The 12,560-nt window shown below is 46.5% G+C and overlaps 1 protein-coding gene across 1 annotated transcript; it reads right to left on the reverse strand.

Annotated features, from left to right (window-relative positions):
- Positions 1-815: 815 nt before the first annotated feature.
- Positions 816-12,339, reverse strand: LOC311184399 (membrane-spanning 4-domains subfamily A member 7-like; the record flags this gene model as incomplete). The annotated part of the gene is given in 8 exon segments (XM_084254364.1): positions 816-854; positions 857-901; positions 2,327-2,407; positions 4,380-4,781; positions 6,394-6,450; positions 8,067-8,201; positions 8,657-8,832; positions 12,234-12,339. Coding segments are annotated over 8 exon segments (1,041 nt in total).
- Between the last annotated feature and the right edge of the window lie 221 nt (positions 12,340-12,560).

Here is a 12,560-nt window from a genome sequence, read left to right on the forward strand (position 1 = left end):
AATAGAGCTGTGAAGAAAAATAATAATTGAAGGAGAAACAGGGTTGCAATTTCATGTAAGTTGGTAGTAGGGGGAGTGGGAGGATTTCATTGAGGCTGGGAGATTTGAAGAAAATCTTGGATGGACTCCAATGAGGGTTATTACATGTATTACTTCTATGATCGTTTTTATACATGTCATTTGGAAAATATACATATGCTTTTCTGTTGTACATTCTCCTGTAGGATAGAACTAATAGCACAGCCCCAGGGGACAATGTTAGGAACCTCTTTATTAGGTAGGCCATATTGTTTAAGACATTGTAAAATTATAATCTTTGAAATTAGATATTCAAGAATAAAGTCACTCCATAAGACAGAATATTGCATCATAGTCCATGGTAGAATTTAACCCATTCAACTGACAGAGGTGGAACCATACACTGCAAAAGTATTTTTAATTAAATTTATGCAATCTGTAACATCTAATGTTTAAGCAATATCAGTATGAAATGAAAACAGGAACAGAACCTACATGGCTTATCACACCAGCATAGAGCATGATTTTTCTCTTCTTATTTGTAGAGAGAAGAGTCACTTTATGTTCAATTTACTTAGAAAAGTTCATACATCTCACAGAAATTTTGCAAGACTAATAAAATTTTACTCACCTGGGCTTTTGGGAAATTATTTTTAGGAGCAATACAACTATTCACATTGAGCTAGTACAAAACAAAAGATATTTTTAAGAAGTTTTTTTTCAGAGGTCTAAAGTAGCTGAGATTTCAGAAAGATTAATCACTTTGCCAGGAGTTTCTCCTTCTTTTTCCTTGAAGGTCAAAAGTTATTCATATCCATGACTTTGAAGAATTCTTTTTGACATACTGGGTATGATCTTGTGACTTAGGCGAAGAAAGTATTCTCTAGAAAAGATAAAAATGGTTAGTAGCTTTTCACTCTGATTTTGGTGGATTTTTTGATAGACATTTATAATGTATTCCCTCCAAATTCTGTGCAGTAGTAGCTCCTCCAACTTGACCATAACACATAATTGCATCAATATTATTTCAGGGGCCTTCCTGGTGGCCTAGGGGTTAAGTCTCAGCACTATCACTTGCATCAATATTATTTCAGACAAGTCACATTCCCCAATGAGCTAATCATGTCACCAATTTCTAGTAAGATCATAGTTGAGACATAATATTCAGTCCCTTTGCAAGTTTTCTTCTTTACCATAGTTTTTGGAGGAAATGAAAGTATTTTAAAATGATAACCTAAGGAAAAGCAAGGAAGAACCTAGAAAGCACAAGCAGAACCATAATATTGTGGGAAACACTCACATTAGCAAGGGAGCTTGGCTATGGTGATTCTTGGGGTGGGGGTGGTTGTGTTCAGGACAAGAGTGAGAGGATGGACATTCTCATTCCCAGCTCATCAGCCTGAATCATCCAAGATCTGGTTCTTTTATAGGCGGTTGGGCCAGTTGATTGCTAAAACCATCTAGCTTTCTAGTAAGAACTTCTCTAGCTGAATGGAGCTGGAAGGGATTATGCTGAGCAAAATAAGTCAGAAGGAAAATTATAACTATTAGATGGTGTCACTTATATGTGGAATATAGAGAAACCAAACAAAAAGTCAGGAAAAAGACAATTACAAGCTGACCATGGATCTGAGGCCTGCAGCAGGGGAGGAGGAGGGAGTGGGGTCACCATAGGGAAGGGAAGGGACAGGGGACATGGATCATATGGGCCATGGTGGTGGTGGAACTACGGGGTTCACATCTGAGGGTGGAAATCAAACACCATCCCAAAATGAACTATGATGTGAAAAATAAAATAATTTAAAAAGAGAGAGATTCTCTAGCTGGCTTGCATTCCAGAGGGCACCAACTTATCCCAGACACCAGAATGTCATCATGGCAGAGTCACCTTCCACAGGCAACTCATGAGCAATAACTGTTCTCTTTCTGCCACTTTTTTTTTTTAAGATTTATTTATTTATACAAGCACTGGGGTACCAGCCAGAGGCACGGGAAGGTGAGAGAATTCACCAGAGACAGAGCAGGGAGCAGAACCGACAGGCAGAAGGACCTAAGTACACTGCTGAGGGGAGCAGCGGGCAAGACAGGAGAGGTCTGCCGCGCCATGTGGGAATCTCCCTGGCTGGCCGGGAATTGAACCCATGCTGCAGAGGCTGCGGACAGCTTCACAGCACTGCACTCAACCTGCTGCACCACCGGGGAGGCCCTCTGCCACTTTTTAGACCTGCAGCATCTTAGCTGAAATCTTGGGATGCGATGGCTATCATGTGATCTGTCGGAGCACTCACCCGGGGTGGCTCAAGGAGACCTGTTTCCACCAAAAGACAGACGCGTATGTCGCCAGAAAGAGTTCCAGCACCGTGAAGATGAGCATTATCGCCAGCACCCCCTGTAAGTCAAACATGGACGGTTGGCACCACGGCCAGCCCTGGCCGGCCTGGAAGGACTCTGGGAGGTGGAGAAGGGACAGAGGAAAAGGGTGGATCCTGTTTCCTGCTTCCTCTCTCGCATCTCTTCACAGAAGGTAAATAAGCAGACAGCTTCACCTCAACCGTGATATCCCACACTCTGAGATGAATCTGTTGTGTACCTCGAATTGTTTTCATTTCTCTTTGTCTTTGGTGTTTCTATTGTCACAATGGTGTTTCTAGGTGTGGGTTTGTTTTCTATTTCCTACCCTAGTCTCAGTGCATTCTTTCAGGTTGAAATTTAGTCTTTCTAATTCTGATCATTTTCACGTGTATTCCATTTTCTGCTATCCTCAGTATTCGTAATATTTTTATTCGTAGAGAATTTTAGTGTGTGGGTGGTGGTGGTAGGGGGTGTCCTTTGCTATGCAGGGGATTCAAAAGTTGGGTTTTTGAACATCTCCCAAATGGTGTTTTAGGTTTGATTCTGACAGAATCTGAGGAGTTCTGAAGATCCGAGAGCCACTTTTAAATTAACCCCTTTATTTGAGGTTCTCTTACTTAATATGTAACTACAGATTTGGACAGCATACCTGCACCAGGCATGGGGAGCTGATTTCATCCTAGAAAGCTTTATGTCCATTTCTAGAAGCTTCTGGGGAGGTTGGGCAGAGGTTTTTGTGGGGTTTTTTGTCTATTTTTCACAAATAAGGTAAGCATTCAATCTCAAATCGTAACTTTGCTGTGGGGCACCCACTGTGGGGCACTGACCCTGGGCTCCCTGTGGGCCTGAGCAGCTCAAGTCCCATCCTGGACTGGGTGCTCAGCCATCTGAGCCTCTCGCACCCTCGCTCCCAGTCAGGCTTCCCTGCTGTTCTGGTCTCAGCGCTTGTAGGATACCTGACTTTAGGAGCCGTCACTTCTGGAATCAGCATTGATTTTCTTGTTGGTTTCTTCATTCCACTCACACTTCCTGCCATGTTCCGACCTGGATACCTTTTTATGTTTTTGTGACTTTCACCTAGGTAATCTTTGTGTTAAAGAAAGAATGGAACTTTGGGGTCCACTTAGTCTCCCAAATTGCAGACTCTCTCATGTGGCAGACAGTTATGAGTCTGGAGGATGTACCAAGTTTAAGCCCCAGTCTCCCAGCGGGGAGACAGCTGTCCCACAGACTTAGCTTTGCTTGAATGACGCCCCACACCAGGCCTTACCACCTTGTGGGTTTCCTGATGCTGATTTCTAAGCAGGCGGGGCTCTCTGCTCTTCTACTTTTCAAGCTCCTGGATCTCTTGGCAATACCTCGTCCTGTAGGCAGACCCAGGGGAGGCTGCAAGTCCTGACTCTTACACATTCATGAGACACACGGACCCAAAGGAAGGCGCCGATGGGCCCAGAGGAATGAGAGACAGTGTCTTTGCGTACCCTGCCTGTGCCACAAGGACTCACAAAGAAGGGAATCTTTCTTCTTAAAGGGCCAGGTGTAGGGCTCTAACCCTTGGAGCCTGTAGAGAGAGGACGGACTAAGCTGAGGCCATCACCATCAACAGGTGGTGACTGTCAAGTGCGGGAGAAAGGTAGCAAGGAAAATGCTGCCCAGAAATGCAGGCGTTTCTGCTAAGAGTCAAGTCACTGGTGGGTCATCTCCCACCCCCTCATTCTCTGCAGCCCTTCTAGGCCAAAGTACAATAATTGTGTGCTTAGGCCAAAGGTGCAAATTCTGTGCCCAAACTTAATAGAGAATACACTGATCCCAAATTTAAATAAAATTCACATGGAAAGGAATACACCTGCCTGTTTGAAGGGGGAAATTCCTACTCAACAAAAGGGGGCACTTTGAGAGTAAAACCTGTTCAGATGGCGTATGAGTTAAGAGAGACTCCGGAGGGGCGAGGTGACCCACTGCCCTGCTTGATTTCCCCTTTCGAGTTGACACCACATGCGTCTTCATACGCCGCAGTCTCCTGACAGGTCGCTTGTAACCACCCTCTTCCCTGTCTGCTTCCAGACAGCCAGAGCAACAGAACAAGACTGCTGAGGCTGCAGATGACAGGATATGCAATCCGAAGCACTTACTGTGAGGCCGACACCCACCAGGAGGCAGTTCTTCATTTCAGCTACTGAATGATAGTAGCCCGCATGAGGCAATGAGGGTGGAGAGTCCTTTTCTGAGTCACACTGTCGAGAGAGCGTCCACAGGGCCACCAGGCTGTGTGCGAGGAGGCAGAGTCCTGCCCCGGCAGCCATGGCGCTCACCATGTTGGAGGCCACGCTGCTCAGCGCCTGGAGGAGAAGCTCTGCATTGGCATGCAGCCTCGAAGCAGCACAGGGTCTGCCACCCCTCCCCTCGTGGCCCTGCAAGGGGCTTCCCCTGGGCCTGGCTGCCCCTCTAGTCTGGGTACCCCCGGGGACACAGACTGTGGTCTATTCATCTCTGTATCCCCACTTTTACACCTGATATAATGAGTGAAAGAGTAAACGTAGGAGTAATTCCTTCTCCAGGGGAGGCCATCTGGCTCTTCCACTCTCTGCGGTGCTGCGGACAGAGGCGGTACTGCCCAGGCCACTGTGATACCTCCCTCGACAGCTTTGGAACCATTCTATTGCTTTTAGAATGTGGATTTTGGTCCTTTCTGGGAAAACCCATTTATGGCTTCTCCTTCCATTGAGAAGCAGCTTCAGGGAAGGAGCAGAGGCCAACTGGAGAGGCTGGAGCCTGACTCACAGTGGAGCAGGCCCACGAGCATGTGGCAGACTCACCTCACTGCTCTGGGAAAAGGCTCTCGTAGGCCATGAGTCCTTTGCAGAGACACTGGTGTGTCTGTGCTCCCTGCTGTGTGAGCGCCACTGGCGGCCCCGGGTGCCGGGGCGGCCACCTGCCCTTTCTCCCTGGCCCTGCAGCCGCAGCCTCAGAGGCCGAGTCCCAAAGGAAGAGTAGACTGCACGGCCACCTGGGCAGTGGAGTCCACACATTGGCCTGCGTCCCATGTGTGGGCCCCCCATCATGTCAGGTCACCCCAAGGGCTGTTTTCCCTTTCTGGGCATTCTGGGCACTTGGGGAGCCACCTCTGAGATACACATGTTTATCTCCCACATTTTATAAATGAGACAACTGAAACCCAGAGCAAGAAGCAACCTTCTCAAGAACTCAGACATGTCAGCGCCGGGGCTGGGTTGGGGTTCAAGCTTCCTGACTCCCAGCTCAGAACCCCGACCCCATCCAAGGCCCTCAGAAGCCTGCACAGGCTCTGGCCTCGGCTTTGGCTGTCAGCATGAGGAGCACGTGTTGGAGTCACGCATCAGCCTCATGGATCCTGTGTGTCCTCATCTGAGACTAACCAGAGCCTGGATCTTCTCGGGTCAGGATGTGCCATTTCACTAAGTCTTTGTGGGCGTGTGGGAGCAGAGAGGGTGCGATTGTTAAGGACGGGCTCAAAAGCCTCCACTGCTTCCTCCCTGACCCCCACCCTTGTCAGCAAAGTGGTTACAGTCTAATAATTCCCTGTTCCTGAGGAGGTTCAGGAAATAGCCACAGAGCTAAGACCACACACCTTGGCCTCTGCCCTTGCATTTAAGGAAACTGACTCATTGTCAGGCAATTTTTTTCCAGAAAAGATACCTCTAGGCTTTAGCTAGGATGGTCACCTCTCCCATTAAGGTCCAATATAACAAGTTATAAAGGGTTCAGGATATAGATCACAATTTCCACTGTTTAAGCAGCTGAGCAAGTCTCCCCCGAGCCTGGTGTGGGGCATGCACAGCACTTCGTAGATAAAAGAGCACTTGTCCAGAAAGCAAGGAATTCAGGCTCTTATGGGTCTGCCCATGGGCCAGTGGGGAAAAGCTGGATCCCTCACCTGCTCTAAGACTATTTCCCTAAGGTGTCAGAAGAATTTTGAGTTGGAAGAATTAATTCTGAGGTTCTTTTTACCCTAACAGGCTGAGATGTGTTTGTTCTCATACTTACAAAGGGTTTAGTTGACTTTTTTCCAGAGATAATTGAGAAGGCTCCAGCAATGGCAAACTGCTCAGAAAAGAGAGAAGCAGTCAGTTGTCTATGCAACTGGGACTACCATGGTACTGTCCATCACTCAATCAACGAGAAATATAGAACTTCTAGGGAGATGACACTGGGGGATGTGGTCTGGACTGATGGACCTGATCTCTGTCTTCAGGGTGCCTACGTTGACTTTGAAGAATAGCAGGTGCACAGAGGGGCTGGACTGAAGTTAGTTAAAATCACTAGGAGCTGGGCTTCCCCTGGTGGCACAGTGGTTGAGTGCTGGGCTGCGAAGCTGCCTGCAGCCTCTGCAAAGCCAGTTCGATCCCCGGCCACCGGGTGAGGGTCCCACATGGCACGCAGACCTCTCCTGCCATGCCCACTGCTTCCCTCAGCAGTGTATTTCATCAGTCTGCCTGTTCTGCTCCCCGCTCTGGCTCTGGTGAATTCTCTCACCCTCCTGCGCTTCTGACTGTACCCAGTGCTTGTATAAATAAATAAATAAATAAATAAATAAATAAATAAATAAATAAATAAATAAATCTTAAAAAAAAAATCACTAGGAGCTAAGGAAACCTGCAGAAAAGGGAGGGAGGAGAGTGTTGCTAAACTACCAGACTTACAGGGAGGAAGCTGGCAGGGACCAGTGCTTGAAGGGCCAGGAGGGGCAGCAGCCAAGAACAGCATGTAGGAACGAGGCTATGACCGTGCAATGTGCAGAAACACGGGCTTGAGATGGGGTAAGTGGCCTGAGTAAGACTGGGAGCTGAGGAAACTGGGAAGTAGTAGGTCAGATGTGAAGAATCTGTTATCATAATGCCCCATGAGTCAGTGGTGAGTGTCCAGCTGGTGGAGGGAAGATGTACTGAGAAGATGAAGCATCGGTTAAGTTTTGTGGCTTAGGGATTGAGTAATCACAGACAGAGGCGTTCTGCATGAGATAACCCCAGCTCTCATGAGAACGGGGGTGTCAGAATTCTGGTTAGATAGAGAAGTCAGGAACAAATCATGCTTTGGGGGCAGGTGCAGGGGCTCCATGCATTCCATGTTCACACAAGGAATGTATCATCCAGATGTGGTGACTTGGCATAATCCATCTGCCTAGAATGTGCACCATTGCCTCCTCTGCACAGATGACTACATGGAAAAGGTGACCCTTTCTGGGATGTGTAAGCCTACACTGGTGATTCTCCATAGAAAAGGGTCCAGTGGGTCCTTCTTAGATGGAAGGCTGCAAAAGAGTTTTCAAGCGCTGAGGATTGCATCTAAGCACATAGAAAGGGTGTCCTTGCCTTCTATGACTCTCACATTGCTAGCTCAATTCTCTGGAAACCCACTAATGGCCATTATTTTACTTTAAAAATAAGCTTTTCACTATCTGCCTGTCAAGAGGTTGAGCCTTAAAATGGAGGGAATCCAATGGCCTCATTTAAACCCTAAAGAAGGGTGTGAAAACTCTTCCGCATTTCCAGAGGTCAGATAAGGTCAGATAAGAAATGCTATACTAGAATTTCCTACTAGTGTTACCTTTCCTCCTATCCCAACCAGTCACTTCCTGGGACTGAGTCACTCTGTCCACGGCTTAGCACCCAGTTACCATTCCTAAAGAATTTCCCTCTTTGTGACCCAATTCTACTCACGCTCAGAGGTCCTACAAAGGGGTATGCAGACATCAAAATGGTGGAAACTGCTGCGCTGAAGTGGGAAGAGTATGGGGCAGAAGCCAAAATGACCCCCAAACTTGAAATAATCAAGCAGCACAGGATCTGGATAACCTACAAGAGATAAGAGGGAAAATTCTAGAATACATTTTAAACTGGCGAAAGCGATTATTTTGAATGTGTAGGGAAAATGATAAAGATTATCAAGATATGTTATAATTTGTCATATTAGAAAGAGAAAGTGTTCTAAGGAGTCAAAATTCTCTAAGAAGTCATGCAACATTAACCTCTTTTCTTTTCTGATAAGATTATTAAGATAGCAAACGAGTTAAAACCCACAGTTGCTGCTATCTTAAAGGCAAATTACAAGAGATTTATTGTGGAGCATCCAGGTGGGAAAGACCTAGAATTTTTAGTTAGTTTACAGAAAGGCCTGAGGAGGACAGGGTCTTCCCAAAAAGCTCCCTTTCATGTCCTAATGAGCGTGGAGTCAGACAGGAAAAAAACGAATGATTCTCCCAGATCACACAGCTTTCCCTGGCGTTTCCCTGATAACGAGATAAACTTACCCCCAGAACTGTGGCTTCTTTTTGCAGACTCTCCTTCAAGTCGTCTTCTTCTTGGTAGATGTGTCCAGGTTTCTCTCTTGTGGGGATGATAACCCCCTCTGAAGGGGAGGCCGCCAACGCTCCCTGGGGCTCGGGCTGGGATGGCATGGCGCTGGTGATGCTGGAAGGGCCAGCGGCTGCAGTTAGGACCCACGGTTGACTTCAAGATAGGGCGCGGACCAGGCTTGGCAGGAGCTGAAAAGAGACTTTCCTCCATTATGCCAGGGGTGACCTGCCCCTCAGGAGCATAACTGAATGTGGGTGCAGGGGAAGCTGGCATGCTGGCACCGTCCCACCGCTGTGGGCAGGAGCAAGTCTGGGGGCGGGGAAGGAGTTCTGTCAAGGAGCCCCACAATTGAGAGGTGAACAATTCACATAGAACTTGCTTTGTAGCCCCCTCCCTCTAATAACCCCCACTTCCAGCTTTCTTCCATTACTCTGCACCTCTGCTTCACCTGGGGTACCCCCAAAACCACATCTTACAGGAGTGGGCTTTTACAACATCCTGCTGCTGGTCTGTGTTCTCTCAAGTTCTTACTTTCTCTCCATTAAGATGCTAATGATCCTGTTCCTCTCCCCGTGTTCCTGTACAGGGCTAGTCCCACCTAGACGGACTCCATTTGTCAATTAACCTAATAATTGCTAATATCAACATTTATTTTGCTCCTTTTGCCTTCCAGGCACTAGGCCAGACTAACCTAATCCTTACAACTGCTCTACAACTTAGATGTTATTAAATCCATTTTATGCTTTTGAAACTCAAAACTAATAAATTCAAGTGAACTGCATTAAATGAAGTTGTCTCACGCAGCACTTGGCACGTTGAAAGTCTAATGCTTGGGAGCAAATATTTCCACCTTATTTCCACTCCTAGAGCTATGCCTTCATTCAGGTTCCCTGTGCTCCCTGGGCATCAAGAGTTATTGAAAATAAAGGTCTCTATGTCGAAGGAACTAATTTCCATTTCTTGCAAGTAGAAGTCTGGATGAGGCTAGAGGAGCAGGGAGGGGAGCGCTGTGGACACAGTCCTCGCAGGAGAGCTGGGCAAGGAAGCCAGTGACAGTTCAGGGCCCTGTGCTCAGTGTTCTCGCCCAAATGGGAAGCCAGGAGAGTAGGATATGCATCAGGTTTGGAAGGACTCCAGGTCTCCAAATCAAGCAGCAGTTTCTGGAAAAATGATAATGATTGCTAACATTTATTGAGCATCTACTATAAGCCTGGGACTCAGTTAAGAGCTTTTGTGGAGTCTCATTTCATCTACACAATACTCAGAGGTTGGTGTTGGCTTACTTGAATTCTGCAGGGAAGAAAAACGAGGTTTAGAATTCTGCATGGGATGGTGTATCTAGCATGTAATGGAGGCAAGATGAGACCTAGGCAGTCGAATGCCAGTGGTGTTTACCCCTGTGGGTTTAGGCTATTTAGCTGCACGTGACCCTCAGCCCCTGTATCCTTCCTCCCTTACAGCCAAAGTTCATCGGCTGCCCCTCTTCAGCTTCATATTCACCCCCAGGGACATTTCTGATCTCAGGAAATGGGGTTCAATGGTCTCTATCCCCAGAGTTGTCTCCACATTCTGGTAACTTGGCTTCTATCTTGCTTCTTGGGGTTTGAGTTCCAGCATGCTAATTGGACCCCTTCTTTCTGGTCTTATTAGCCAGCCTCTCAAAGGTCATCCATATTGGTCCATATTACAGGACTTAACTTCTTTTTAAAGACTGACCTTGAGGATTTGTGACAGTGAAATAAGCAGTCACAGAAAGACAAAAACTGTGTGATGCACCTACAGAAGGTATAGAAATTACTAGAACTCTTGGGTGCAAAGACTAGATGACCGGTCACCAGAATCTGGGGCGGGGGAAACAGGACTGTTCACTGCATAAGATTCCAGTTCTGCAAGATCAGTTCCAGAGACCTGTAGCCATCACAGAGAACCACGCTGGATTGGACACTTAAAGGCCTGCTAGCCGGGTAGATATTATATTAAGAATTCTTAGCACAATGAAAACATTTAAAAAGCTGAGTTTCAGAAGAAAGTAAAAATGATTGACCTCAATTTAAGATTGAAAAAAAAAAAGTCTCCTTAGTTCTGAATTTTTTCCTGTATTTTTAGAGCTCACACCCATAGCGCCAATATCTACTTAATTCTAAGCCTGAAGCTAGGGTTTAGAAGCCCAGCTTCGACCCTCTCGCTACTTTTCTTTTATCATTTTTAAATTGTTTTCTTTACAAGGGTGAATAAAACAGCAAAGCCACTCAAAAAAGGGGAGATTTGAAGAAAACAAAGTTTCCTTAAATCTCGACTATCACATGATAAGCACTGTTGGATACCCACCCTTTACATTCTCGCTCTGCTCTCCTTTTGTCTGTCTCCTCTTTGTTTACCCACGGTTACATATGTTCATAACTCTGCATAAACAGCCACTGCCCTCCTGCCAGTTAAAAATCTTTTTCAGTTCAACATTATTCTATGGACCTCATTGACTAATGAGTGCAGATAACTCAAACCCTAAATTTAAAAGCCAGATGGTAAGTTCTGATGCTGGTGATGACATAGACGAACCTGGAAGCTGACGTGGGAAGTGGAAGAGATCACAGGAGAACAAATCCTGTGGGATTCTCCAACTAGGATGCAGCTAGAAGCTCAGTCAGGAGACCAAAGCCAGGATGAGGTGCGGGGATTAGGGGAGAGGCCTGTGGGGCTGCAGTTTGGGAAGAAGAAACCTTCTGGAGTTGACTGCGCAGGAATGCAAATGCATTAAAGGCCACTTGTAAGATGCTACATTCTAGGTGATGTATCTTTTATCACAATAAAGAAAGAAGGTAGATCATGTATGTATATACAAATATTTGACCCTACTCCTCTGGAACTATAAACAACTGTTTCCACCTAATCATTTTTAATATTATTTTTTTTTTCAAAGATTTATTTATTTGTTTGTTTGTTTATACAAGCACTGGGTACAGTCAGAAGCACGGGAGGGTGAGAGAATTCACCAGAGCCAGAGCGGGGAGCAGAGCAGGCAGAAGGACCGAAGTACACTGCTGAGGGGAGCAGCGGGCGGCAGGAGAGGTCTGCACGCCATGTGGGACCCTCCTCCGGGGGCCGGGGAGCAGCCGGGGATTGAACCGGCGCCGCAGAGGCTGCGGGCAGCTTCGCAACCCAGTGCTCAACCGCTGCGCCACTGGGGAGGCCCTTTAATATTATTTTTATACTTCACTGACCATTGATTTTCAAAATGAATCCATGAGATGGAATACTAGAAAATTAATAAATGAACGGAGTTTCAACATGAACTTAGCTATCCCCATAGTCCCGGTTATTTAAATTGTTTCATTTTCTATGCTGTTATTTTCTGTGCTATTATTTACTACACTGTTTACGTTCTATGCTGTTTATTTCCTATAAACAACGCAAAAGTGACCAGTTTGCACCTTTCTGCTGCCTCACCTATTCAGTGATCTCCTCAGAGTAACTTTTAGGAGTGAACTTATTGAGTTCGAGGCCATACAGTCAAATTCTGACACACACGGCTACCTTGTGGGAGGAATTCTGTGTCACCACGATTCATCATGGCTTCACAGGGTGTCTCCAGATCAATGCCGTCACCTCCAGCCCCCACAGTCTGAGAGGACGTCTTCATGTTCACCAAGTGGAGAAAGTGTTGGGTAACCCACAACTTCTCAAGACAGTGCTAACGCTCCCACTTTGGAGACCCATGGCAGTTTGGGGGACAGTGTCCTCCATCACAGAACCATCACAGAACAACGGGGTCTCCTCAGGACTCAGCCTAGTTGTCTAGTATCTGTTGAGAGCGCAAGACTCAGGGACAACCCCAGGAGATGCAGAGGGTTGTAGAAAACA

This window comes from Talpa europaea (assembly GCF_964194135.1).
Source record: "Talpa europaea genome assembly, chromosome: 1".
NCBI classification, from domain to species: Eukaryota; Metazoa; Chordata; class Mammalia; order Eulipotyphla; family Talpidae; genus Talpa; species Talpa europaea.